A 25,437-nucleotide genomic window follows, 5' to 3' on the forward strand; every position below is an offset into this window, starting at 1 on the left:
TGAAAAACTCTCAAACTGGACTAGTCAAAACGTCTAGATTTTCAAAGTACAGTACATAGATTGTTGTTATTCATCATTTTTACCATAAATATGCGTTGGCCGATTACTTCCTCTTTGAAACATTTTTAGTCAGGAACGGAACTCTGTCACTTGCCTTTAGTATCAGTTTATTCTAGTTCTGGTTTCTCGATTTATTTCCTAAGCCAATCTGTTACTTGTTGTACAACTTGGACAATGAACGATTTCTTCGACCAAATTCCCATGTTCAATTTTCTCTGGTAAAAACATACTAAATAAGCTAAACTAAAGCAAATTGAAGGGAATACTAAGTATGGGAAACCTCTGGCCTAAGTCACTCTTTGACTCGCCAATTATTATGTTCAAGATGTTTGTGCTATATTAGGTGGCTTGAAAGGCCACAATCTTGAACACAATCTGGAAGATCTGCCTACATTGCAGAACCCGTTTCCAAACTATATTAACTAAAACGATTTTAGAACGATGGCTGAAGCTTAACTATAATTATTTTCCATAACTAGAACCCAAACTCCTTTCGGTATTTATACGAGCAACGCGCGGCGTTCGACCTTCAACCTGTTGGTGTTTCGAGCTGATAAGAAGCCAGTGGAGCCACGTGTTTGAACAAGTCGGTATTTTACTTTTCTCGTTTTGAATTTATCGTATTCCATTTTTATTTTCAAGCTACATCTAACGTGGATATTTACACTAGTTACAATTTGTTTTTTAGTTATGGATAACCAAGATAATTTGTATGCTACTAGTGACCTTCGACCTCTGACCCCACACGTGCAAGGTTCAGGAGTCGAAGTCGATCCTGGGTGTTCTTCCGAAACACAACCAGGTTTTCTTCATACGCATTCGTCGTTAGATTTATTGAATGTACGAAGAGATTTAAACGAATTGACTGGACTTTTTAAAGAGTTCGTTAATCATAATATAGGCAGGGATAAAGAGCGGAGTTCTTCCTGCACAGCTGTAAGACCTGACCAGCATTCACCAACTCGTCGCAAGAGGTCTTATGATGAAATGTCTGTATGTCAGACCCATAATTCATTTGAGCACGATTCTGTGTCTCACACAAAATGTTATCCGGAAGCTTTTTCTTCCGTTGAAAATCAGGATGCTATATCATCCAAACGTTCAAAGCGAGTGGATATTGACTCGTTGTTTCATGTGCCTTCCACAGTAAATTCTGAGGCATCTGTCCCAGATCTTAATATGGAAGAAGAAGTCTTGGACTTTGTTGATAATGAGTTATCCGAGGCAGTTTTAGACAAGAAAGGCAAGGGTCTTTCCTCTGATAAGCTGGCCTCAAAAATTGAGGAACAATGGAAAAATCCCAGCAGAAAAGCAGTTGCTCAGGTTTTTAAGAGGCACAAGCACCCTCTTAACCTTGAGAGTATTTCTGTTCCAGCTATGCCAAAGTTGATAACGAAAATGCCTTCATTTAAGGATTCTGTTTTGGCTAGGGAGAGGAAATTATATGATGTTCATCATTCTGTTGCTAAATCCTCCCACATAATTTCAACTTTGGCTGATGATTTACTTCTTGCAGAAAAGAATCATAGCCTTATTGACACAAAGGCTATTGTTTTGAAAGCCTTTGATGCACTATCTGTTCTTTCTAATGCCAGTGTCAATATCTCAAATTTACGAAGGCTTAATATAAGACCTATACTTAACAAGGATGTACAGGGACTATGTGACCCTACTCGTGAAGTCTCAAACCATTTGTTTGGAGACGACATTGAAAAACGCCTGAAGCAAGAAAGGGAGTCTAAACGTCTTGCCTCTGCTGCTACTCAACCGATGCCTCAGTCTACTAGGTATAGACAACATGATAGGCAGATACCAGTGTTTAATAGGCGAACACAGCACTCTTTTTATAATGGCCCTACTCAGCAGTCTTTTTTAGAGAAAGGCCAGAAGTCTCGTCCATATCGGCGGAAGCAGAAGCCCTACAAGGGATAAATGTAAATAATTTCATTTCATTTCTCCCTAAACTGACAAAATATCTTTTGTACAAGATTGACACATTTAGAGCAGGTGCACTTAAAAATCATCTGGAACGTTGGTATACTGTCACTAGTGACTTTGAAACTTTACAAACTGTAGCTGGTTTACAGCTTGAATTCTCATTGCCTCTCAATTTTGAGAGAAATTATGCTGTGCCATTTTCAGCTGAAGAAAATGAGTTTATTCTAGCAGAGATTAAAACATTACAGGATAAACATGTTATAACAGAATGTGATCATGAAGGAGATGAATTTATCTCCCCAATTTTTCTTGTCCCAAAAGATGGTGATTCTTTTAGACTTATTCTTAATTTGTGGAAATTGAACGAGTCTATGCCATATATGCATTTTAAGATGGACACCTTTGACAAGGTTATCAAATTAGTTAGACAAAATTGTTTTATGTGTACTGTAGATATAAAGGATGCTTATTATTCAGTAGCCATATCTGAATCCTGTCAAAAGTATCTGAAGTTCAAGTATCAAGACAAACTGTTTAAGTTCTTAGCGTTACCAAATGGATTATGTTCTGGTCCAAGGAAGTTTACAAAATTATTAAAACCTGCTTTAGCGTTCTTGAGAAAGCAAGGTTTCATTGTCTCAGCATATATTGATGATATCATAATAATTGATGAATCATATGATGCTTGTATTAAAGCTACTGTTGAAACAATCAAATTATTGGATTTTTTAGGTTTTGTTATTCATCCTAAAAAATCTAATTTTATTCCTTCTAAGTGTGTTACCTATCTAGGATTTACTATCAATTCAGAAACAATGAATGTCACCCTCCCATCAACCAAAGTATTGAAAATTAAAGATAAATGTTCCAAATTGTGTATGTCTAATAACCTATCAATAAGAGATGTTGCATCAGTGATAGGCTTAATTGTGAGCACATTCCCTGCTGTTAAATTTGAAAATGACAAAATTCAGGCACTAGCTATTTCTAAGGGCAATTTTGACCATGCAATGTCACTGTCTAAAACAGCCTATGATGACTTAAGATGGTGGATTGATAATGTTGAAAGCTCATTTAATGACATGGCAATCTCTAATCCTGAAATGGTTATTGCTACTGATGCCTCATCTACTGGTTGGGGAGCTGTCTTAGGCAGTACAAGGACAAGAGGGGTTTGGAATCTCCATGAGCAACAACTCCATATTAATGTGCTTGAGCTAAAGGCTATTTTGTATGGGCTAACTTCTTTGATTGACCAAAGGAATACACATGTTAAAATTTTGACTGATAATATGAACAGTACACAGCATTAAAAATATGGGATCCTGTCGTTCTTTGGCTTGTAATGAAGAAGTGAAGCAAATTTGGAATTGGGCTATCCAGAATCAAAACTGCATATCTGTGTCCTTCATCCCAGGAGTTCAGAACTATTTAGCTGATGCTGAATCTAGAAACTATGAGCTTCAAACAGAATGGCAGTTAAATCCATCTGTGTTTAAATTTGTAATCAAAAAATTAAATGTTACCTTAGACATTGATTTATTTGCCTCTAGAATCAATTGCCAATTTAAGCCTTTTGCATCGTTTTGGCCAGATCCAGAGGCTTCAGCAATTGATTCGTTTACATTTAGCTGGTCAACCATTAAATTTTATGCCTTTCCACCATTTGCAATTATTCCTAATGTTTTACAAAAGATTTGTTCTGACAATGCAACTGGTCTTCTAATTGTTCCTAATTGGCCATATAGTCCCTGGTATTCTCTGTACAATAGAATGTTGATTTCTGAACGAATTGTTATTCCTTCCAGCAAGCATCTAATGTTACTGCCAAACCGTCCACAAGCTGTGCACCCACTACAGAAGTCTCTGCAACTGCTAGCTGGCATGATATCTGGAACAAAAGATTACCAATAGGTATATCATCTGAAGCCAAATATATAATTGATTCATCTTGGTCATCTGGTACTTCAAAACAATATTCTACCTATTTAGACAGATGGTTTGTTTACTGTCAAAGAGTGGGCATATGTCCCACACATTATTCTATTAATCATGGAATTAACTTCCTAACAGAACTATTTAACAAACATAATTTGGGCTACTCTGCTATGAACACTGCTCGTTCAGCATTATCCAATATTATGACACCAGATACAAGTTCGTCATTTGGTAACAATCCACTCGTTAAGAGATTACTGCGAGGGATGTTTAACATACGGCCGAGTATTCCTAAGCATGTTAACACTTATGATGTTGATGTTGTGTTACAGTATCTAAAGGGCCTAGGTGATGCAGATGCTATTCCATTTAAAATGCTTACCTTTCGTCTTGTAACATTGTTTTGTCTTCTATCAGGACAGAGAGACCAAACATTTGCTGCTATTGACATCAGACTTATGGATGTTTCTGATGACAGAGTTGTTTGTTATATTGATCAAGTTCTCAAAACAACTAGACCTGGTTTTCATCAGTCACCTCTTGATTTCCGTGCATTCCCTGATAGCAAGGCTATTTGTCCTGTATTTAACACACAGCAGTACTTGTTTAGATCATTCTCTCTACGTGGTCCGAGAGTGAAATTGTTTGTGAGTTATAAATCTCCTCATCAATCTGTTTGCACCTCGACCATTTCACGTTGGGTGAGAACCACTTTGCAATTGGCAGGAATTGATATTAATGTATTTACCTCTCACTCTACTAGGGCTGCATCAACATCCAAGGCACGAAGTATTGGCCTATCGCTAACAGCTATAAACAAAGCTGCAGGATGGTCGAATTCGAGTACTTTTGGACGTTTTTATAATAAGACAATTCATGAAAGTAACTTTGGTAGTAGCATTTTAGCCAATTTTGATTGTTAATATTGATTATTTGTGTGCGTACAATCGATCATTTCTCAGTTCAAGTCTTCTTGATCAACACATTGCCAGTCTCTTTGAAGTCTCGTATAAATACCGAAAGGAGTTTGGGTTCTAGTTATGGAAAATAATTAAAAAATTAAACAAACCTTGGTGTAGTTTGATGTAGATTATTTTCCATACCTAGAACCAAACGACGTGGGATTTATACGCCCACCCGACCCAAATAATTATGTATTTTCCCCTTTTTCTAGTGTTCATTTTCAGGACTGGCAGGCTCCACTGGTATGTCTTTGAATCAGGTCGAACGCCGCGCGTTGCTCGTATAAATCCCACGTCGTTTGGTTCTAGGTATGGAAAATAATCTACATCAAACTACACCAAGGTTTGTTTAATTTTTTAATTTTCTCTCATAAAATGCGTGCAACTCTCCAACTCTCACTCATTAACTAACCGCGTGCGTTTACGTCACCGGTAACAGAACAAAACGCTATTTTCTACAGTAAGCACAATAAGTTACAGAATGGTGGACTACATTTCTTTCTACTTTTACCTTAAAGTTTTACTTTGCTCTGTAGAAAAGTGAGGGGCCCTGGTGTTGCCGGTCCTGCAATACGTTGAAAAAGTGTATAGATTTGGTCAGGTAGAAAGTGTAATGTAAAAGTGTATAGAAAGTGTAATTAATGTAAATTCACTCACCGTGAGCTTGACTGTCGTGAGAAAATTTTTCGCGTATGCATCTTAATCGGCAATCCCCTTCTCATGCTGATTAACACGTGCTTCTATGCCCCCGAGTTATGACGTCTCTTGAAAAAAAAACCCATGGAATAGTTTTTCCTTCAAGGACCTCTCACAACCACATATTTGTCCGAAATGACAGCCAAGCCCAAATGTGCCAGGCAAAGTTGAATTTGTTGCATAAATTTACTTCAGGCGACAACTTTGACACAACAAGTTGGAAAGAAGGGGGCAAAGGCAAATTAAGGACTCTGCAAAAAAATAGGGCCATAGCCCTGATCTTCTGAAGCCGGCTCCTGTCGTATGGACAAAGCATTTTTGAAGGCAAGTTAGTGTTTATTTCTCAACTCGACAATGTGCCCACTCAAAACCTTAGAAAAGTAATCAAGTGACCTGAAGGTTAATGGTGGGGTCCTGACCGTTGATTGAGGGGGGGGGGCTCTTTTTCAGAAGGTCCGACCAATGTGGGTCCGACCTGAGTCCGACCAACAGGAAATGACCAATGTCTCGTGATCAGTAAGAGGCTGAAGCAAGTTGCATTTATTTCCATTCCATGTTTGATTCTATACTGATATTGATTTGTCACCAGTTGAACCGATTCAGGTTGAAAATAGGATTCATAAACTGCTACAAGCTCATATTTATGTTTTAAATAAATTACAAACAACTCACCTGAAGCGTCAGCTCAGCACTTCAAAGTCCCGTGGATGCGTTTAGGCCCACCACTTAACCATTAGGATTAGAAAAGAAGATCACGCATGCACTTTTCATTGCAAACTTTCCTATTGGCCTAATTTCATTTTTGAATATTCTGCTTGTTTGAAAGATGTCTGTTGACAAAACCGCCGTCGAAAAGAAGCTTCAAGAGAGTTTTTTGCCGATCCATTTGGTAAGGAGTGTTTGCTTAATCTTATAATATTATAAATCTGAGAGTATGAGCAGAACTTTTCTTGAGCTTCGCAGCATGCAGCCTATCTTAGTTTGCTAGTCTGTCATTAGATAAAAGCAGCTCAGAGACGATTTCTCTGAAAACTATGACATTCTATTTTAACTTTTAAACTCAACTACCTACCTGTGTCAAAAACAACAAATTAAACTCTACCTATGTTACAAATTTACAATATAATTATTTACAACGAATCAAACAATTTGAGATTGTTTATAGAGAAGTAGAGGGATATCATAAAGCAGGGGCTCTCAGCTCTCCCAGACCAAACATGTCATTTTGGCTATTCATGGCTAAACTATCAGCTATATTAACTAAATTATAACATCGTGATTCCTACACCTGGAATTACTGAGAGCTGGCAGCTCTCCTCACTCTGGATGAAAGTCTGGTCATATCTTGGACTCGAGCCACAGACACTTGGGTCTGTAGTCAGCGCCTCTAATAAAAAACTGAGCCATTCGCACATTAGATTTTTAGTACTGAGGAGTTGTGCTTATCGAGCTGTGTCCTGGTCCTTTCTCTCTATGTGTGCATGCTTTGTGATTCCCTTGCCTAGAATTACAGAGAGGTGATGTCTCTCCTCACCTTGAGTAAAAGTTAAGTCATGTCAGGGAATCTAATCCACAACCCTTCGACTGTAGTCTGGGATGCTAACAACTTAGCCATTCCCCCCCCCCCCAAACAACTGACTTTGTAAGTTGTCTATTTTAGTCTACCCAGACCTCTGGCACAAGACACCTCTGTGTCATTGGATGTCTTATGTATATCTTACTGCAAGCAAAGTATATCATGATTTGATAGCAAGATGCTTTATATATTACTTACATGCCTGCTCCACAATTTCAGATCCTTTCATCAAAAATATAACAATTTGCATTTTGAAGATTTTAAAATCACCTCTTATGAACTCCCAAAAGAGAGGGGGAATTACACTGTCTGACCACTTAGAGATAAATTCACTTTGCGATACAATCAATGGTGTGAGAGAGGGGTTACGAAAGAAAAAATTCAGACAAATTTTCATCAAGAATATTTTATCACGAAATATGAAGTTTCATAATGAAACCTTACTACATACTCAAGTAGTTGTAGTGGATTTATCACTAAACTATATCACTATATTTACATTTTACAATACATATCTGAAGAACTTTTAAAAAGTATAAAATCAACAGTAAAGTGAGTTACCTCCAAATGTTATAGTTAATTTCTAGTGCTGTCATCAAACATTACATCTCTTATTGATAACAGCTCTTTTTGCCCTCTACGTTTCTGGCCATGCATATGATCATCCGTTTAAGAGTATCTTTGCACCACTGAAAAAAGAGCAGCGGGGGGGGGGGGGGCAGTAAGAATGTTACTTGGTAAAGGACTGCTTTGTGTCTTTAAATTTAATTAAGTTTCTTAATTTCAGAAATCATATCATCCAGGTCTAGTGACTAGTTTGATACATACAATAACAGGCCTTGTTGTGAATGATCCATTTGCAAGCACCTCAACACACACATCCTGCTCCCAGGAGTGCAACTTGGCATTAAGTTTGCTTTTGATAAAATAACACTTCTCTGTCTTTGAACCAGTTAGGTTACAGAAGACACATTTCTTTATCATGTTTGTCTTCTTGCCAGGACTTTTTTGTGCATATTATAACATTCAAATACAGGAATTTGAGGCCATTGTGCAGAGGATTGCTGAAAAGTTGTGATAAATTAGATTAAAAGAAATTTAGAACTTTCCCTATTTATAATCTCTTTAAGAGGCTTGAAATGAGCACATTTTCAAATACTGTGATATTTTCTATTATAATGTTAAATTTCTCATGATTTTTCCAATCTTTTTATTTTGAAGGCTATCACTGATATATCTGGTGGATGTGGAACCAGTTTTTCCACTGTTATTGTATCAGACAAATTTGTTGGACAGCCATTGCTGCAGCGACACCGAATGGTTAACAGTGCCCTGTCTGAGGAGCTTCAATCTATACATGCCTTTACGATGAAAACGCTCACACCAGAGCAATGGGAAAAGCAACAAGCAATGCATTAATATTTATGCAATGGCAGTTTTTTATAATGGCCCTTCGCTTTTGTGGTTAAAAATTGCATTTTATGATAAACCAACAGAAGTTAAAGCCGTTCCTAATATTTTTTAATGTAGTAGAATTGAATAGCCATACAAAAGACAAACTTTAAGAAGACTGTCTGGGAGCACTTTTCAATGACATTTGGTTATTACCTTACATCTGGATTTTTCGTCAAACAATATTTAGCTTAAAATTGGTTAATATGAAATTTGATAATGGTTTCAAATGTTTCTAATAATAGAGAAAATAGATAACGAGACCAACAATAAAACTAATTGTTTTTTTTCTGTGTTGTTTTAAACTTGCAATTTACTTATTTTATTTATTTTATTTTTCAAATGTGAATATTGTTAACAAGGCAACATTTTATATCCCAGGTCTAGAATGACATAAACTTCTTATGATCTCTTTAGATGTGAAACATGTTAGTTCTAAGCTGGAAACAATAAAGTGCTGTAAACATGCCTGGTTCGAACAGCACTATCTGTGACCAACACCATGATAAAATATCAGTCAACCGAATTAGGCCTACTTTACTCTGGAAATCAAATTTTTGCATTTGCAAATCACCAAGGCTTGAAATGTTTGTATTATCACAAACAGTGCTGCATAGGATTAAAAAACTCAGACTCTATAAGTAGAAAAAGGTCCATCAAAGATTAGACAAAAGATACAATAGTTTTGGACACAGAAATGTTTAGGCTAATATGCACTGTGTTGCAATTACGATGTTTTATTTCTAATTCACCTATGATTCTTCACTTTGACCTTGACTATAGAACCAATAGACATAGACCTCTCTAAGCTAGCATTATAACTATCTAAAACCATGTCCAGTCCTTGTTAGTTAAAATGACAATGAATTTAATATAACTTCAGTTAAAAACTCTATTTTAATAATGATATTTATTATGGAAGGTGAAATTTCACAAGAAATTACACAGGTATGCATTGCTGTAACAATGGTCTTTTGAAAGCAGGTTCACATGCATTATAAATATGTACACAATAACTAATACCTACAGTCTGAAGTTCTCAATTAAAAATTGACCTAAATAAGTTTTTGTGCTATGTCTTTATTGGATCGTTGCCTTTGTACATGACTTGCTTGTGCTTTTCTTTGTCGATTAGTGACCTTACTTCCCAGAATTGGTTTCAATGCAGGTAAGCTAACAATTTGGTGTTTACCTCGAAGTGCAGGTGGGAGTTTAGCAGATCTAAGAAATAAGAATCATCCATAAGCAAATGAAAGATTGTAAACCCTAATGTTCCAAATGGAATACAATGACGGTTTTTGTAATGTGTATTATAAAACAATTGCAAGATGACCGATATTATTATTTACAAAGATGATTACTCATAGGTTAAATAATCTAATAGAAGAAAAGTTTAAATGTCACCTTCAGAGCACCTATTTGAATACCAGAAAGAATATTTCTCACTAATTTCTTTCATAAGCAGTGTTGGTAGAAAATGGCACAAAAAGGAGAGAACCCACAAAGGATGTTTAGGTCAGCATCACAACACAAAGTAGAAAGAGGTTGTAGAGATTTTGTAAGGTGAGGCAAATGGTCTTTGACTAGATTTTGTGAAGCAGTCATAGATAATATTTTAGTGCAAAGCTCGTATATGGATACTATGCAAAAGACAGACAAATTTGAATATGAAAAATTAAAAAGACCAGGCAAACCTTGACACAAACTGTGGTTTTTAAGATGTGCATTTCACAATAAAAGAAACATAAGAGCTCCAATCAAGACTGGGTAAAATAGAAAATCATACTGACACCTGTGTGAAAATACAACATGGGTGGTTTTATTTCTGTTGAACTTAGATTGTTGTCAACACTCTTTCTTTTAAATCATTATCAGATCATCAGTGATAAGTGAGGCTGAGATTTTTAAATCAACATGAAGAGCTCAGACAAGTGTCATCAGCAAAATAGTGATTACTTAAAGGGGCTGTGTCACAGGGGACATCCCGCGTGGCAACATGCCAGTTGAGCGAAAGTTGTTTGGGTGAAACAACAGGCGTTCAATAGGAAAATCAATATGGAAAAAAACAGTTTTTTGTATCCGTGCTCATCGTGCGAAGCTTTCGCATTTTTGTATATTTTATGAAAGGTAACGAAAAATAAAGGCTCTTTCTTCAGTCTTATCACCATACTTCTTTGGATAAAGGATGGCGATGCAAAAAATAAGGCTACTTTTACAGCTTTAATACAGCAACACGAAGGGAGCAGTTAATAGAAATAGGCCAAAATGACAACAAAAAACCTCCCTCACCGGCGCAAATTATAAGCGAAAATATTTTCTAAAGTTTGCAGAACAATTTTGGAGTGATCATTTTGTTATAAAGTGTCCAATTCCATCAAAATTCACCAAGAGAAACGAAATATCTTTGCCATTGATTGAATAAAGATTCATTTCCTTGGCCTAGACCAATTGCTTTACACATTTCCTGTCGATAGTCAGTACAAATGCGGAAATAAAGTAATTGTCCTTTTCATTTTCGGTAAATACACTCATTAAATACAATTTATCGAACTTATTGAAGCACCGGAGAACCATCGGCCATTATTCCAATTTTGCAAATTCCAATGTCCCGTGCATTTGGTTTGTTTACAAAACCATGACACAGCCCCTTTAAAGAGGGAGAAGAAAGTATATCACTGATGAAGAGAAATAGAACAGGAGCAAGGACAGAGCTTTGTGGAACACCCTGAAGACTATAGAGGAAGTCATCAACTATAATGACAACAGACCTATAAGAGAACAACTGCTAATCAACAAATAACAACATCAGAACCTGGTATAATTAATGTGTAAAATGAAGTAATAAAATAACTATTTCATTTTGCATTGGGTTGCTTGAAAAGTATGACAAAAGGTATGATTACTAATTATTTTTGGAAATTTGTGACAGAACACAGAAGAATGTTCCATGGTAAAAGGTACTTTTGGGACATTAATCAAAGGTATGTATCTCACAGGCTTTTTCGTTTGACGCGAGCGATCACTCGCGATCTCGTCAGCATTCGCGCAAACCAAACCACGCTCGCGCAAAACAGTAAATTGTGAGGAATAAATGTCTCATCAATTAACACAATTCTAGTCATCTTTTGTGAACCAAGCATCAAAACACAGGGAATATAAGTATGTTGACTTAACCACACCTCAACGAAAAATGCATTTGAAAATCAATTCAATCGTAAGTGTTTTTGAATACTTAGTATTTGAACTGCATTAGCACTTGAAACAATTTCTGGGCAGTGAAAGCATTTTTAAAAGGTATGGAACAGCATTTTGCGATCATCCGGCAATAACATCTTTGTGACCTTCGTGATGTACATAAAGTTTATAAACAAAGCACACTTATAAAGAGGATTTAGTCTTTCTTGGAGTGCATTACAAATCATCGTAACCATTCATTTTCATTTGATATTACCTTAAACAAAGGTACCTTATAACAGGAACAATTTTTTCACTATCAGAGCGATCGCTCGCGCAAGAGAAATCACGGGAGCGATGGGCCACTCGCATGGGCTATTTCTTACGAAAATGCCTGATCTAAACAAAATTGTATAACTATTGGACACCAATACAATTAATCAGGCATTCAAGAACTTACTTTGATGCATTTCGAAGATCAATTTTTGGTAGATGGTTAGTTGATGGCCTGTGAGAAAGGAAGCATCAAATTATCTTTCCCTGGATTTTTGAAGCCTCAAAAGAAAAAAATTTCCTACGTGCTTAACAGTTACACAAGTTTATTTTATTTTAAATTAATAATTATAGGTCTTGTATAATTATTATATCTTAACTTAATAATCATGTCAAAATTGTTGGATTTTATATGAACATATCTGAATTAAAAACTACCAAGAATTATTGTGAAAAATTAAGAAAAACTCTCCTAACATAAATCAAAATGAGTTTAGTATCAAATAACATTGTCAATCCAATGAAAAAAGCAATGCGAATGTTGCTTTTGCATCAATTCGTTTTTCCATTATTGAACCAAAGTACCTCATAACATGCAAACAAAATAAAATGGGAAATGAACTGGAAAATCTAAAATAAGTGAAGATATAATCAACTTACAAGTATAAGTCATCATATCTGCCTCTTTTCTCAACCAACTTCTCTTTCAAATGACTTAGCTAGAAAAAATTATCACGTCTTACATCAAGCATACAAAATAAACAGATACAATTAAAGGCTTAGATAAAATCTAGGTACAAGAAGGTTCAAGGAAAAGCATGGACCTGAAATCTAAATTCTGAGAAATTTAATCCTGTGATAATGAGTTATGAGAGAATATTTAAGGCTTAACCCAAGGTGTGTTTTTGTAAACCTTTGTAAGTTGTACACATATTTTCTACTGGTAATGATAAACTATGAATATTTAATATAATAAACAGCTGCTAAACAACACAATAATGATAAAATTTGCTTGTGGCTTGCTTTTATTTTGAACATAGTTGGTGGATAATTAACATGGTATGTAAAAATGAGCTTGATCAGAAAATACAAAGAAGTAAAAAGGTAGTCTGTCCCCTCAATGATTGGCTAATATGAACAATAGCTTATCCCGCCTTAACGGTTACGCTGCTCGCTTTGCCTGGCCTAGCTGCGGTAGTGGACAACATTTGAAACTGCGAGCAAAGGGCTATCAAAAATGGCAAGAAGATTTCATAACTGGAATTGAATGATGATAAAAAAGCATATCTGTATTATTTTCCCTGTTGACATATCTGTAGTGTAGCAGAAATCAAACAAGGAACCAAACTTTTCTAGCCACAGATTCGCTACAACGGGAACACAGCCATTTGATTCAAAAGCTCTGGAGTCAAAGTTGTCTCTGATTGGTTTAAATCTTTTAATTATCGATCAAGCTCAACAGTGCGTGAATTTCACTCCCGTGAAAATAAAGTTGACCACAATAGGGGACATACTGCCTCAAATCTACTTTATATCATAGAATATAATTTACCTCACTAGCTTGCTTTGCGTTAAGCCGTTTTAAATTTCTGATAATTTCCTCATAATCTTCAGGTGTGTAATCTTTCCCAGTGATTAAAGCTGGTGTGTTTGTATCATGTGATGTCTCATTTTGTAACACGCTTGCAGCAGGCTTGGAAAACAAGCTTTCTTTCTGTTCTACAACTTCAATGGATTTGCTTGGTAAATAGGGAGAATTGTTCTTATTTATTGTTTGGTGTTGAATTTTTTGCTCCTTCTGACTGTGTTTGGCTGAATATAAACCAGATCTGGTGCTGCTGAAAGAATAAAGAATATATAATATAATATAATATAATATAATATAATATAATATAATATAATATAATATAATATAATATAATATAATATAATATAATATAATATAATATAATATAATATAATATAATATAATATAATATAATATAATATAATATAATATAATATAATATAATATAATATAATATAATATAATTAATATAGAAAAAGTAAGGAATATTGAAACAGTGATGGATTGGCAAAGTCATGTGCTGGAAAATCAAATTTGTAGCAGGGATGCATACACAAAGTGTATACTAGATAGAGAGAGAGACGATTGATTATGATGATTATTGTGATTGTTGCTTATGATGTTGATGATAATAATTGATTCTATTCAGCAAACTTTGTTTTTTGCAACCAGACCCCTTTTCTAAATGTGGATTGAAATATGGATTAATTCAGTCCATTCACATGATATCAACATCAGAGCAACATCAACAATATCTTCGAAAAAAGCTGAAAACTTTTTAAAATCATTTCCATCTTTTGAATAATAATTACGGGACAGATACTAAGATTAATATAAACAGTTAGGTAATCGAATTATTCCACGAAAGAATGCTTCCTGAATAAAAGATGCAGTTAATGCATTAGATTATCGTTAACTTTGCTCTGTTCTTTTATATGACCTGACAAGAGTTCCCACGATGATAAATCACTGAATATTTCTGAATGAATCTTATAACAAGTTCATGATAGAATAAAACCTTTGAAGAGAAAAAAAAATCTGATCTCGCCCTTGGAATTAGGTAGCTACACTGCAGAGGCAAGATTCAAACCTTAAATGTATTATCAAAAGAGAAAAATCCAAAACCGCAACAAGGAATGTGTTGTGGAGGGATAAGTAGATCAATTTGATGAATTAAAACTACATAAAACACATAAGACTTTTATCTCAATAGTTTGGTCATCAGTTAACTCACAAAAATATAATTTTACATATAAAGTAATGAAGAAAGGACTTTAAAAAATGGGAGTGAAACACCCACATGTAGAGCTTTGCAAAAAAGTCAAGTGGAAAGAGTGATAAGCAACATCTGTGAAATTAATAAACTGAAATCACTTTTGCATCTTTAGAATTTTTAATTTTTTTTCCTGCAACAAAGGGTCAAACTACATCTTTAGAAACAATGAAACTTAATGCAAACTTCCTGGGACTCAAAAAAAGAACAGCTTCTATGTAAGGGTCTATTTGTTATTTAATAGATTAAACGGTTTACGTTAACTTTCTCTTGCATTTGTTGTTAAAGTTACTAAGTGAAACAAGAATAAAAGATGTTCTCACAAAAACTGCGAGAAGAGATGAAATACTATAAAATTTAAGTGAGATCAGTGGTGCTATTTGATGGCTATTATATATTTCTTACAATTATAAATTAAAGATTGATTCTAGAAAAAGATTGCCAAAAATACTGCATTCTGTGAACAATGCTAGATGAAATAAACAGAAAAAATGTTTAACCTTTAGAAAAATCAAATAACATACAGATCGTTTTTAATACAAATTTAGCAAAATTTGAGGAAAAAATTGTCAATAACATGTATGCTCTGTAATATTAAACTAAGCCCTACTAATAAAAAATACTTATGTAACCCAGTCCTTTTCGTGAGCAAAATTACGCGTGTGTGGCAAATCGCACATGTAAACAAATTTGCGCGTGCGATCGCACTTGTAAGAAAATTTGAAGTACAAACCTGATAAAATTGGTAAAAGGAGCAAGAAGGAAAAAGCCACTCGAATACGTGCAAGAGCAAAACTCAATTAATCAATACATAACAGATTCTGTTGCCCTTAGCAGCCATCTTTTAAAAGTCGTCGTAACTCTCCAAAGTTACAAGAGCAAGTAAAAATTGTTTCCAACAGCTACTTGCTTTCAGGGCCTAATTACGTTTTGACAGGAAATCAGTTATTACACTTAACATGCTAATGGCGACTTAGCTGAAAGACGAGACGCTAAGTTGAATGGAGCACTCAGTCAAAAGCCAAACATCACTTCCGAAAATTGGAAAAATCATATTGTGGTCAAAAGTGCGAATCAAGTAACAAGGGAAAGGATAAACAATCATGAGACCATGGGAAAATGATGTTAAAGGGCTTCTCCAGCAAAAAAAATTTTTTTTTAATGACTTAAAAGTTAGCATCTGGTGCGTGTATTATGACAAAGTCATTGTTTTTGAAAAATTCCAATTAGTTTAGAAGTTGTAAGGCTTTAAAGTTGCACCTTTCCGAGAAAAAAACGACAAAAGCCGAATCAGTTTGGTGACATTCTGACGTCACAATGTGCGGCTCTCGTTCGCCATGAATTTCGTATATCTTCCACCGAAGCGTGAAGGACTCATGGTCACGCGTTGATAACTGCATCCTGTTCCAGTTCCTGTTCCAGCTCTTCCCTCGCGTATAATTAATCGAAATTGTCACTTCAGTTGTTCTCCAGAAACGATGAACAACTAAAGGCTTCAGAATTGGTGTCTGAAATGCTTAAACTAAAAGCTGGCGGAACAGAACTGAAAGTACTATCACTTGCAGTGTTCAATTTGCGAATCGCCGTCGTTCGATTCGGTTTGAGGCGAGACTATCCGAAATACACTGTGACGTCAAAATTGCGTCACAGTGTCACCAAACCAAAAATTTTTGTCGGTTAATTCAATTAAATTATCGAAATGCAAGAGCTTATATCTCACAAACTGTAAAAAAATATCGAAAAACAAATAACGAATTCGTGATCAGCAGGCTCAACTTCTTTATAAAAATTGCCAATAAAATGCAAGTGCAAAATTTGGCTGGAGAGGCCCTTTAACAGAAAACTGCAAAAACACCTGTTTGCGCGTGTGGTCAAAAGCACGCGCAATTTAACTTGCGCGTGTGCAGGCGTGTGCGGGTGCGATCGCACGCGCTAAACGAAAAGGACTGTGTAACCATAATTGCAAAAAGTAATGTATATAATATATAATTATATATATTCAAAGAAATTATATTTATAAAACACCTGGGCACAATTATACTGAGTTTACAATTACTTTGATCTTGGAATATAAAAAATCTATTACAAGGCAAAAAGCATTTGTAATCAATTTTTTCAAAGCATCTCAAAAGGCAGCAGAAAAAGAACAACGTAAAAAACGTCTTTCTTTAGCCAATTTATCAGGGACATAAGAATTTATCTATTTAAATAAAAGGTTTTCAATCAGAAAAACAAATTTTTGCTAGCACAAAAAATAATTCAATAAAAGTTGTCTAATTGACAGATCTGCTACTTGATAGGAAAAAATCTACAAAAGAATGACAAATTTACTTCTTAATGCTAGATATTGAATAGAAGAGATAGCAGCTGGCCCATATGCTTTCAATCATTTGAATCAATCATTTCAATAAGAATGAATTAATAAGATTCCTGTTGCTAAGTTTGGTCTACACATGCAAAAAGGTCAAACAATCCTATCATTGAATCAAAAGAAATCTCCAAATTTAAGAGCTCAACATTATTGGTGGACGAAATTGGAGAAGATCTAACATTTTCTTTTATTTAAGAACAAATGAATTAGGAGCTAAATCATGCTAAATGGGTTAAGGATTTAAAATACTGCAGACAAAATTTATATTTCTAACATCAATTTATAAAAAAAAGGCCCAGCAATCTAAACTAAATTTTAAATCATCTCTATTCTTGTTATCTAGCATTTTCTAATTCATTTGTTCCAAGTGAAAGAAAACTTAGAATTTTTTAATCTCCTCCAATTTCATTCCACCAATAGAGTTTAGCTAATAAAGTTGAACAATTCAATTTCATTTTTCTTTCTTTGATGAAGGGAGTGATTGACCTAATTTGCATGTGTAAGCTAGTATCAAAAAATTATTTAGTAACAGGACATAAACCTTTAATCCACTTTCATTGAAGTGATCAAAGCATAAGATTGACAACATCAGGTTTAGTTGCTATTCTTTCTAACTAATACCCAGCATTAAGAAACAAAATTGTTGTATCCAAACAATAATTTTTCCAATCAAAATGCAGAGGTGTTCACTGCTTGAATTGAATTATTCATTGTACTAGCCAAATTTCTTCTATGGTTATATATTTTGGCAGTAAGAGGAAAGGTTCTCGTGTCAGAGGGATAAAGTCCTATGGGAGAATTGTTTGACATGAATATTAAATAATATATATAAGTTCTATTTTCTGTTGTCTTTTGAGATGTTTCAACACTGATTGGTCAATAAGGTGTGGAAAACTTGAATCTCCAAACCAATCAAAGATTTGGAACCTGTGCTAATTGTAATAATTATGGTTAATAACATGTTAACACTTTTCTTGGTCTTATAAATGTCAATTAAAACTTTTATATTTCATAGATATAGAATCAAATCTTGTTGGCTTTTATGTTTGAAGTTTTTCCTGAACAGAATTTTTAAGGCAGTTGGGGCAGGTATGATGCTTAAAAACCTACCAAATGCAAAAACAACTTTGCCTAAATCAAAAGATGACCTACCTGTCTTCGGTACGAGATGCTTTGCTTCCTGCAGACCTATAGCTGGCTTTTTGTCTCTTTGTCTCCTCTTTGGAAAAGGAATCTCTCTTTCCATCTGATCTTCCTCCTGGGGAAATAAAACATTTAAATTTATATACAAAAAGAAAAGCATGCAGAACTTTTAGGAAACAAGGGTGAATGTGATCTATTTTAAAAGTGTATTAGCTTATTAAGAAATCGACATTGCATATTCAATTTTAGACAGACATATCAATTTTACACTTCACCAGTAGCTGTGTCAGCCACTGCAGAGTGGGAGGGTGCTGGGCGTGACCAGTGAGACCAAGCCCTTTTTTCCTTGTTTCAATGACTTGTACCAGGTCAACTTTCCTTAGGAGAAAATATGATCTGCCTTTTCTTAACATTTTTTAATAAATTTCTAGAAAATTTTGCAGACAATGTTTTGACAAGTGAGGGGGGGGGGTACCCCCTATACTCCCCTTGGCACCACTGCACTCCACAGCTACTGAATTTTGTATCTATGTTTGATTGGGTTGGGAGAAATATAAGAGGATGTGTGACATGCATTATCTGCTTGCGTTTTGTATTAACATATTTTTCAAAATTTAAATGTATGGTCTTGAATGAAGCACCTTGACATTTCAAGAAGAGTTAAAATTGTCATTGTTGAATGCAACAGTAATTCAATTATTCAAACTACAAACAAGAATAGGTATGTTTTATCTTTATTCTAAATTGTATGACAAATAAGATTCACCTAACAATAGAAAAAGGAAAAAATTCACAAAAAGTTACAATCAGGTCTATAATTATAGCAATTTTTTAATTTGATGTATCATATAACACACAGACTTTAGGAAACAAAATAATATCTGTAAAAATTGACACTTTGAGGAATTAAACAAGATAAAGAATAACAAACTCTGTAACTTTTTCATTGAAAATTAATAAAGAAGTTGGTATGATTGCAATCTTGAAGAATCATACCCAAAGTCTGCTTCCTTATCAAGGAAGGCTGTCGAGGTTTGCCAGAGCCTTCCCTTCTGTTAACTAAGTCTTTAGTGTCTACAATGAAAATGGGAAATGATCAGAACACCCTTCTCATAAGATTAATTCAATTTCTTATTGATGCTGTACTTACCACAGATGCATAGTTTTCCAACTGATGTCACCATTTCAGACCAATCTTATAAAACCACCAAATGATAAAAGGTGGATACAGGGAAAGCTTTCTTTTGCAAAATTAATAATTTAATGAGCTTTGGATAAAACCTAATCAAGGAATATTAACACCATTTATGTTAATGTTTTGTGATTAAACAATTTCCAAAATGCAACTGAAGCAAAATATTTTTTAGGTATAATTGGAACTGACATACAAAGCATGCTAGAATTTGATCAAATGAAACCATCTTCTGAAGATTTTGAAAAGAAAGGTTTGGTATATGGCATTATATGAAAATCTACATGAATATTGTAAATCCTCGAATCGGCCCCCCCCTCGAAAAAGCCATCCCCCAAGAATAAGCCCCCACCCTAGAACTAAAAATTGTCAATAAGCCCCCTCCTAGAATAGGCCCCCACTGCTACTGTAAATTTTCGAATTGACCCCTCCATTTGATGATTTTTGCCATCTGAGGTTGCCTATGGCGTTTTTTTGAATTACCACAACAAATTCATATTTTTGATAGTAATTAATTAAATCCTCATAAAGAAATTTCTACTAAAATAAACGAGGTCTTTTAAAAAATGTCTTCTTAATGTCTAGAATTTTATAAGAACATAAAAAGCCCCCCTCGAATAAGCCCCCATCCAAAAATATCAAAAATAAATGAGCCCCCAGGCTAACTTGAGGATTTACGGTATTCGTTCATTGGTTATCTTTACATGGAGCAATTGCTGGCCTGACAATTTCAGGTAAATGCTGGTCCACTTAAGGTGACCAACTTAATGATGCAAGATGACCTATTTTAATGAATTCTTATCATCCTATACAATTCTTAAAATATCAATGCTGGTACAGAAGGGACTCTAAAAAATTAATTTCAATAGCCTGATTTAAAAATGCCTAACTTCAATCCTGATATCCACAGCTGCAACGTACTGAACCTTTTAATGAACTAAATATTATACTCAACTCTTAGAACAGCATCTTAATGGCTGACTGTTTGCTAATGATATTCCAAAGTCTTGATTACATAAACTTGCAAATTAGAATTTTTAAATATATATTTCTGTTTTTCTTTTTGCATTTTGTAACCAAACAAAGATTAGATCTAAATTTGATTCAACTTTTCCAATTGGAATAACCAAAGTAAATTGTGATGCTCGATGAAATACAAAAATTTTCCACACCCAAAAACCCCACAAAAATATATGGAAAACCTCTGCTTACTTGTTCTCGATATTCGAACAAGAAAAGCTTATGCAGCTGATACAAAAAGTGTAATTTGAATTTGAAAAAAGATTTATAAAGAATCCTGAAAGAGGCAACTGGAGTCACTGGATACTACAAAGTAACTTTCAAGGAAAAGAAATTTGGAATATAATAACACCTACATTTGTTACTCATCACCATGGTAACAAACATTCTATGGTACAAAGGTTGTTCAGATGTGTCTAAGCTGCAATAATAGAAAGGATTAAAACGGGATTTCTTGCAAAAAAACTAACCTTTTGAATCAGGCGATACAGAGAATCCAGTATTTGTCATCACCAACTTGAATGTAAGATCTAAAAAAGATAAAACAATAACATGATAAGAATGAGTCAACAGTTCAATGCATTCTTAATTGAAAACAGGTTGAATTGTATCATTGGGATAAGACCCATTATTTGCTGAAGACTCTTTGTATTAATGTATTATTGATAGGTTATCCTTTTATGTCTTTAAAAGGTATCATGTTTAGGCCAAATCAAACAATTGGTCATAAATAATGTTCCACACTGGATACTTTGTTTCTTGCATGAACAAATTCCTTTAGGAAAATTTTATGGTGGTAGTGCTCAACAATTTTTCCCAGTCTGGATGATACTTATATAGCAACAGTCTTGTACTTAACAAAAGGATTCATTAACCAATATTGAAAGTATTATGTTTCCTCAGTCAGTAGAGATGTATCCAATAATGTGTCATTCGATTCCTTTCCATATAAACCAGAACAAAGTTTTTCAATGCCCAAAAATTGAAATGTGTGAGAAGGAAGAACCACAGGATAGGATTTCTGCTGGATTCTGTAAATCTTGCAATGAGTATAATTTAAATAAGAAGTTTTTTAGGAAACTTTTGTGACTACGACCTAAAATCACACATATTTAGGAATTTATAGGGCTATAAACTAAGCACTGTGTGTGCCCAATATGCAAAAGCATGCAGATGGAAAGTTTGCGTGTGTATGTGGGGGGGGGGGGGGGCTAACATAATGGTGGTGCTTTGCAAAGTTTCCAAAAATTGAAAGTTGCACGTTAGCTAGTAGGAGAATCAATAATCAGGCATTTTCTTGAAAATAGTAAATAAATCTAGGAAACAAAAACTGCAAGCAAGCAAGACAAGAAACAGATACAAGCAAGAAACATAGAAAGGATATCCTTAATAGGTGCATACAAGATGTCGTAATGATTGTATCTTGCATGCATAGTGATTTCTTTGAATTTTGGGAATCACTTAATATGATGTAAAAAAAGCCTTTGAAGGTTTGGACTAGAGGTAAGATTTAGACACTGCTATAACTTCCACTATGGAATCCATGTAGCTTACACTGGAGATATCCAGCATGGAATAACAAGTTTGGTTCAAATTGTTTTTTGTTTTTTGGTGTGAGCTTTAAATGAATTCCAACCTGGTATAATTTTCAGGTCAGGCTGCTTCCTATTCATAAACAATGATAGCAATCTAAATCATTAAACAATATACCAAATTAAGAAAATGTTAAAAATAGGAAAATTTGTCTGGATTATTTGTCAGGTCAGGCAGATGACATTATCATAAGAAAACCTAAAAACTTATTAACTACTAGAGATTTTGTTTGAGTATGAGTTAACTAAAACTTCAAAAAATATTTTTAATTATCTAAAACAGATATTTTTGCTAAACTGTTTTTCTGACTTTTCCTTTAATCTTTGTCCTATGGCAATTAACAGGTATTTTTTGCATCCAAATAAACAACATTCCAGTTGCAAATACAAGGTAGCCTACTGCCTTTTCCTTTCAATTATGCTTTAGAAAGAAAGTCCGGTAGAGAAAAGGGAGATTCAATGTTTACATTCTGGACTACCACAACCTCACACTAGGTATCATGCAGAGTCGTAAACAATGAGAATAATTATCTTTAGTGTTTCATTATATTTTCATTTATCTTAAGCTTAACATGGAAATGAGTTGTATACCTCTGTTTTGATTTTTGAGCCGGTCTAACTCCACGTGAAGTTTTTTTAGAACACCCTCATGCTCAGCTTGAACAAAATATAATTTTTTGTCAGCCACCATCGCAGAATTATCGTCCACCCTGAACTTATCTTTTCCAGAATCATTATTATTACTGTAACGTTCTAATCTAGCGAAAGCAGTTCCAGGGGGCGATGTCTGTGTGCCTTTTGATGTTAAAGGGCTCACAACAAATTCTGTTTTTCCAATTTCTTGACTATCTTTTGTAATCGAACGGATAAATCTATTTTTTTCTAATCCTGTACGGTTCCAAACAGGTAAATTCTTGAGCGGCGGTAGTCCCGTTGTAGGCTGACTGTATAATTTAATTGGAGATATTGGAGGTGACACACTGGATGAAGGTGAATGGCCTGATATTAGGTCCATGTTTCATCAACTATCTTTTGCAATCCAATACGTCTACGAATCCAAGCATTAATATCTTTTCAACACGGATATCCGAATTGTTGCTGCAACTATCTGTTCCAGCCCATAATGCTCAACTATATTACAATAAACACAGGACGAATCGACGACTCTTTCGTCTTGCCTTGGAGATATTCGGGTTCTTAAGAATTTGATCAATCGAGCAAATCAACATAAACACAGCTGTAATACACAAAACTGTTCGCGTAACCAAGTCTCTTGCACAACCTGCCTCTTCTGAAATTAAAACACGCGTTGAGCTCCTCGTAATTTATCCAAACAAGAAAGTGGTTCTTTTCTGGCCACCCGCCATTTGACATCAACTTTTAATGAATAGTAAGATAATTTCCGTTGTCATGGCATGATAGCTCCTCCACAGCACTCGAAAACACAAACTTTCGTCAGTATAATTTTAACTTCTTTTTCAAACAACCTTGAGCTACCTCATCCTTAAAACAAATCCAAAGAGAATAAACAATATAACAAAGTAAGATTACTTATATTTTAAAAAAATAGGATGAATTATCCCTAAAAGCAATGTTTGCAATAGTTTTTTATATCAGGCAGATATTATTTTTGAAAGAAACTAAGAAAGGACCTGCCTTGATAAAGATTCTTAATATCTTCGGGGTTTTTCTAGCAAAAGTTTATTAAAGGTATCTAATGCAAGGATGTGTGAAAGGAACCTTGTTTGCAACAATCGCGTGCTGATGAATTGCGTGCTGATGCAAGTGCAAGAGGTTTTTGGCAACGTATGCAAAGAGCATTTGTTGATGTGAGGGTATTTTACCCTTCCGCTCCTAGCTATCGCTGCAAAACCTTAGCTGCAACCTTCAGATCTATGGAGCTGACGAAAAAGAGACAATACAACCAGGCTGTTATGAATTAAGAAAACGGAACTTTTACCCCATTGATTTTCTCATGCAGTGGTGGTATGAGCAATGAAACGAGGAAATTTTTCCAACGTGTATCGGAACTAATTGCTGAAAAACATTACCAAAATGTTAGTAAAATCTCTGCTTGGATCAAAAGAAAGCTGAGTTTTTGCTTACTTAGAACTGCAGTAATTTGTATAAGAGGTTCTAGGTCCCGACAACATGTTGTCCCTATTGGTGAAATGGGTGACATTGACACTAGAAACAATTTATCTAGCATCATTAATTAAACAATTATGTTTGTTACTTAATTGTATGTTCATTTAATTTTGTAAATCGGCAGCCTATCGGTATATAAACAGTGCTGAATTCTTTACATTACAACATGATCTCTGATTCTCGGGTCAATAATTTGATAAAACACGATACGCAGAAACAATGCAGAAAGACGAGTAACAATCCAGAATGGGCAAATCAAATCTGAAAAACCAAAGTTTAAAAATTAAGTAAAAAAAAACTGAATATCATAACTATCTGAATGAATTCATTGGACTACTCTGAAACTCTTAACATTAACTGAAACAAAATTTTTAGAGATGAGAAAGGGGGTACAATAGATAAACGTTAGAAATTTAGTATAGTTAATTTAGTATCGGTTCTGGAAATATAGCCTTGTTTAACAGAATGTTGTTGTCTTCTGTCATAAATTTTTGAGGTTCTTTCTATAGAGCAGCACCTTTCTGAAACTTTTTATCAATAATCTCAACCATCAAAGGGGGGTTCATCATAAGCACGACTTCGGACAAACTATTTATCTAAAAGTTTCTGTCAATTGAAAAAATTTCCAAATCATACCAGATAAATGGTTTTTATTTCGCATCAAAATCTTCTACAGCCAGGGGCACACAGAGGGACTGGAGGAGGGGCAGAAGGGGCAAGAAGTGCCCTGAAAAATAAGAAAATACTATAGAATTTTATCGATAACTGAGGACCACTTTGGCTACTCTCTTTGTGTGAATATTTATTAGAAAATACTAGAAAGATGATAACACCAGCACAAAAATGCAGAGAATGAAAAGTTTGTCTGTGACAAGGTCGGCCACAAGGGGGAGAGCGGCAAAGTTAATAGATGATAAACAAAAGACGTGTTCCCTCAGAAGTACTCCAGGAACCTAAGAGGATAAATCGGTTTGGAAACTTAGCGGGCAATCAAAATTTTACAACCAGCCCATTTATAACAGCCATGATCTTTATAAAACCAAATAATGTGAATAGTGAGTG

The 25,437-nt window shown here is 34.6% G+C and overlaps 3 protein-coding genes and 1 long non-coding RNA gene across 5 annotated transcripts; 2 read left to right on the forward strand and 2 right to left on the reverse strand.

Annotated features, from left to right (window-relative positions):
* Positions 1-750: 750 nt before the first annotated feature.
* LOC135690643 (uncharacterized) lies at positions 751-4,883 on the forward strand. Its single transcript, XM_089109207.1, has 3 exons — positions 751-1,994; positions 3,807-3,912; positions 4,700-4,883. The coding sequence occupies exon 1, from the start codon at positions 751-753 to the stop codon at positions 1,990-1,992; it is 1,242 nt and encodes a 413-aa protein (XP_088965333.1). The 3' UTR covers positions 1,993-1,994; positions 3,807-3,912; positions 4,700-4,883.
* Positions 1,841-4,706, reverse strand: LOC135690644 (uncharacterized). The gene is made up of 3 exons (XR_016143866.1): positions 4,319-4,706; positions 3,525-3,889; positions 1,841-1,979 (listed from the first exon to the last, which is right to left on the reverse strand). It is a non-coding gene; the product is annotated as an uncharacterized LOC135690644 (long non-coding RNA).
* Positions 4,884-6,125: 1,242 nt separating the features above from the next.
* Positions 6,126-8,844, forward strand: LOC148959913 (uncharacterized). Its single transcript, XM_089109208.1, has 2 exons — positions 6,126-6,483; positions 8,392-8,844. The coding sequence occupies exons 1-2, from the start codon at positions 6,421-6,423 to the stop codon at positions 8,587-8,589; spliced, it is 261 nt and encodes an 86-aa protein (XP_088965334.1). The 5' UTR covers positions 6,126-6,420; the 3' UTR covers positions 8,590-8,844.
* Positions 8,845-9,573: 729 nt separating this feature from the next.
* LOC135683334 (uncharacterized) lies at positions 9,574-23,629 on the reverse strand. 2 transcript variants are annotated; one of them, XM_065198566.2, is made up of 8 exons: positions 22,819-23,629; positions 21,106-21,165; positions 19,420-19,497; positions 18,433-18,538; positions 13,622-13,904; positions 12,730-12,788; positions 12,257-12,304; positions 9,574-9,843 (listed from the first exon to the last, which is right to left on the reverse strand). In XM_065198566.2, the coding sequence occupies exons 1-8, from the start codon at positions 23,240-23,242 to the stop codon at positions 9,678-9,680; spliced, it is 1,224 nt and encodes a 407-aa protein (XP_065054638.1). In that variant the 5' UTR covers positions 23,243-23,629; the 3' UTR covers positions 9,574-9,677. The 2 variants fall into 2 exon arrangements, with proteins under 2 accessions (XP_065054638.1, XP_065054637.1); XM_065198565.2 differs by having other exon boundaries at positions 13,622-13,907; positions 22,819-23,625.
* Positions 23,630-25,437: the final 1,808 nt, after the last annotated feature.

The sequence above is a fragment of the Rhopilema esculentum genome, chromosome 7, assembly GCF_057945365.1.
Source record: "Rhopilema esculentum isolate cy_ngs chromosome 7, ASM5794536v1, whole genome shotgun sequence".
In the NCBI taxonomy this organism is placed as follows: Eukaryota; Metazoa; Cnidaria; class Scyphozoa; order Rhizostomeae; family Rhizostomatidae; genus Rhopilema; species Rhopilema esculentum.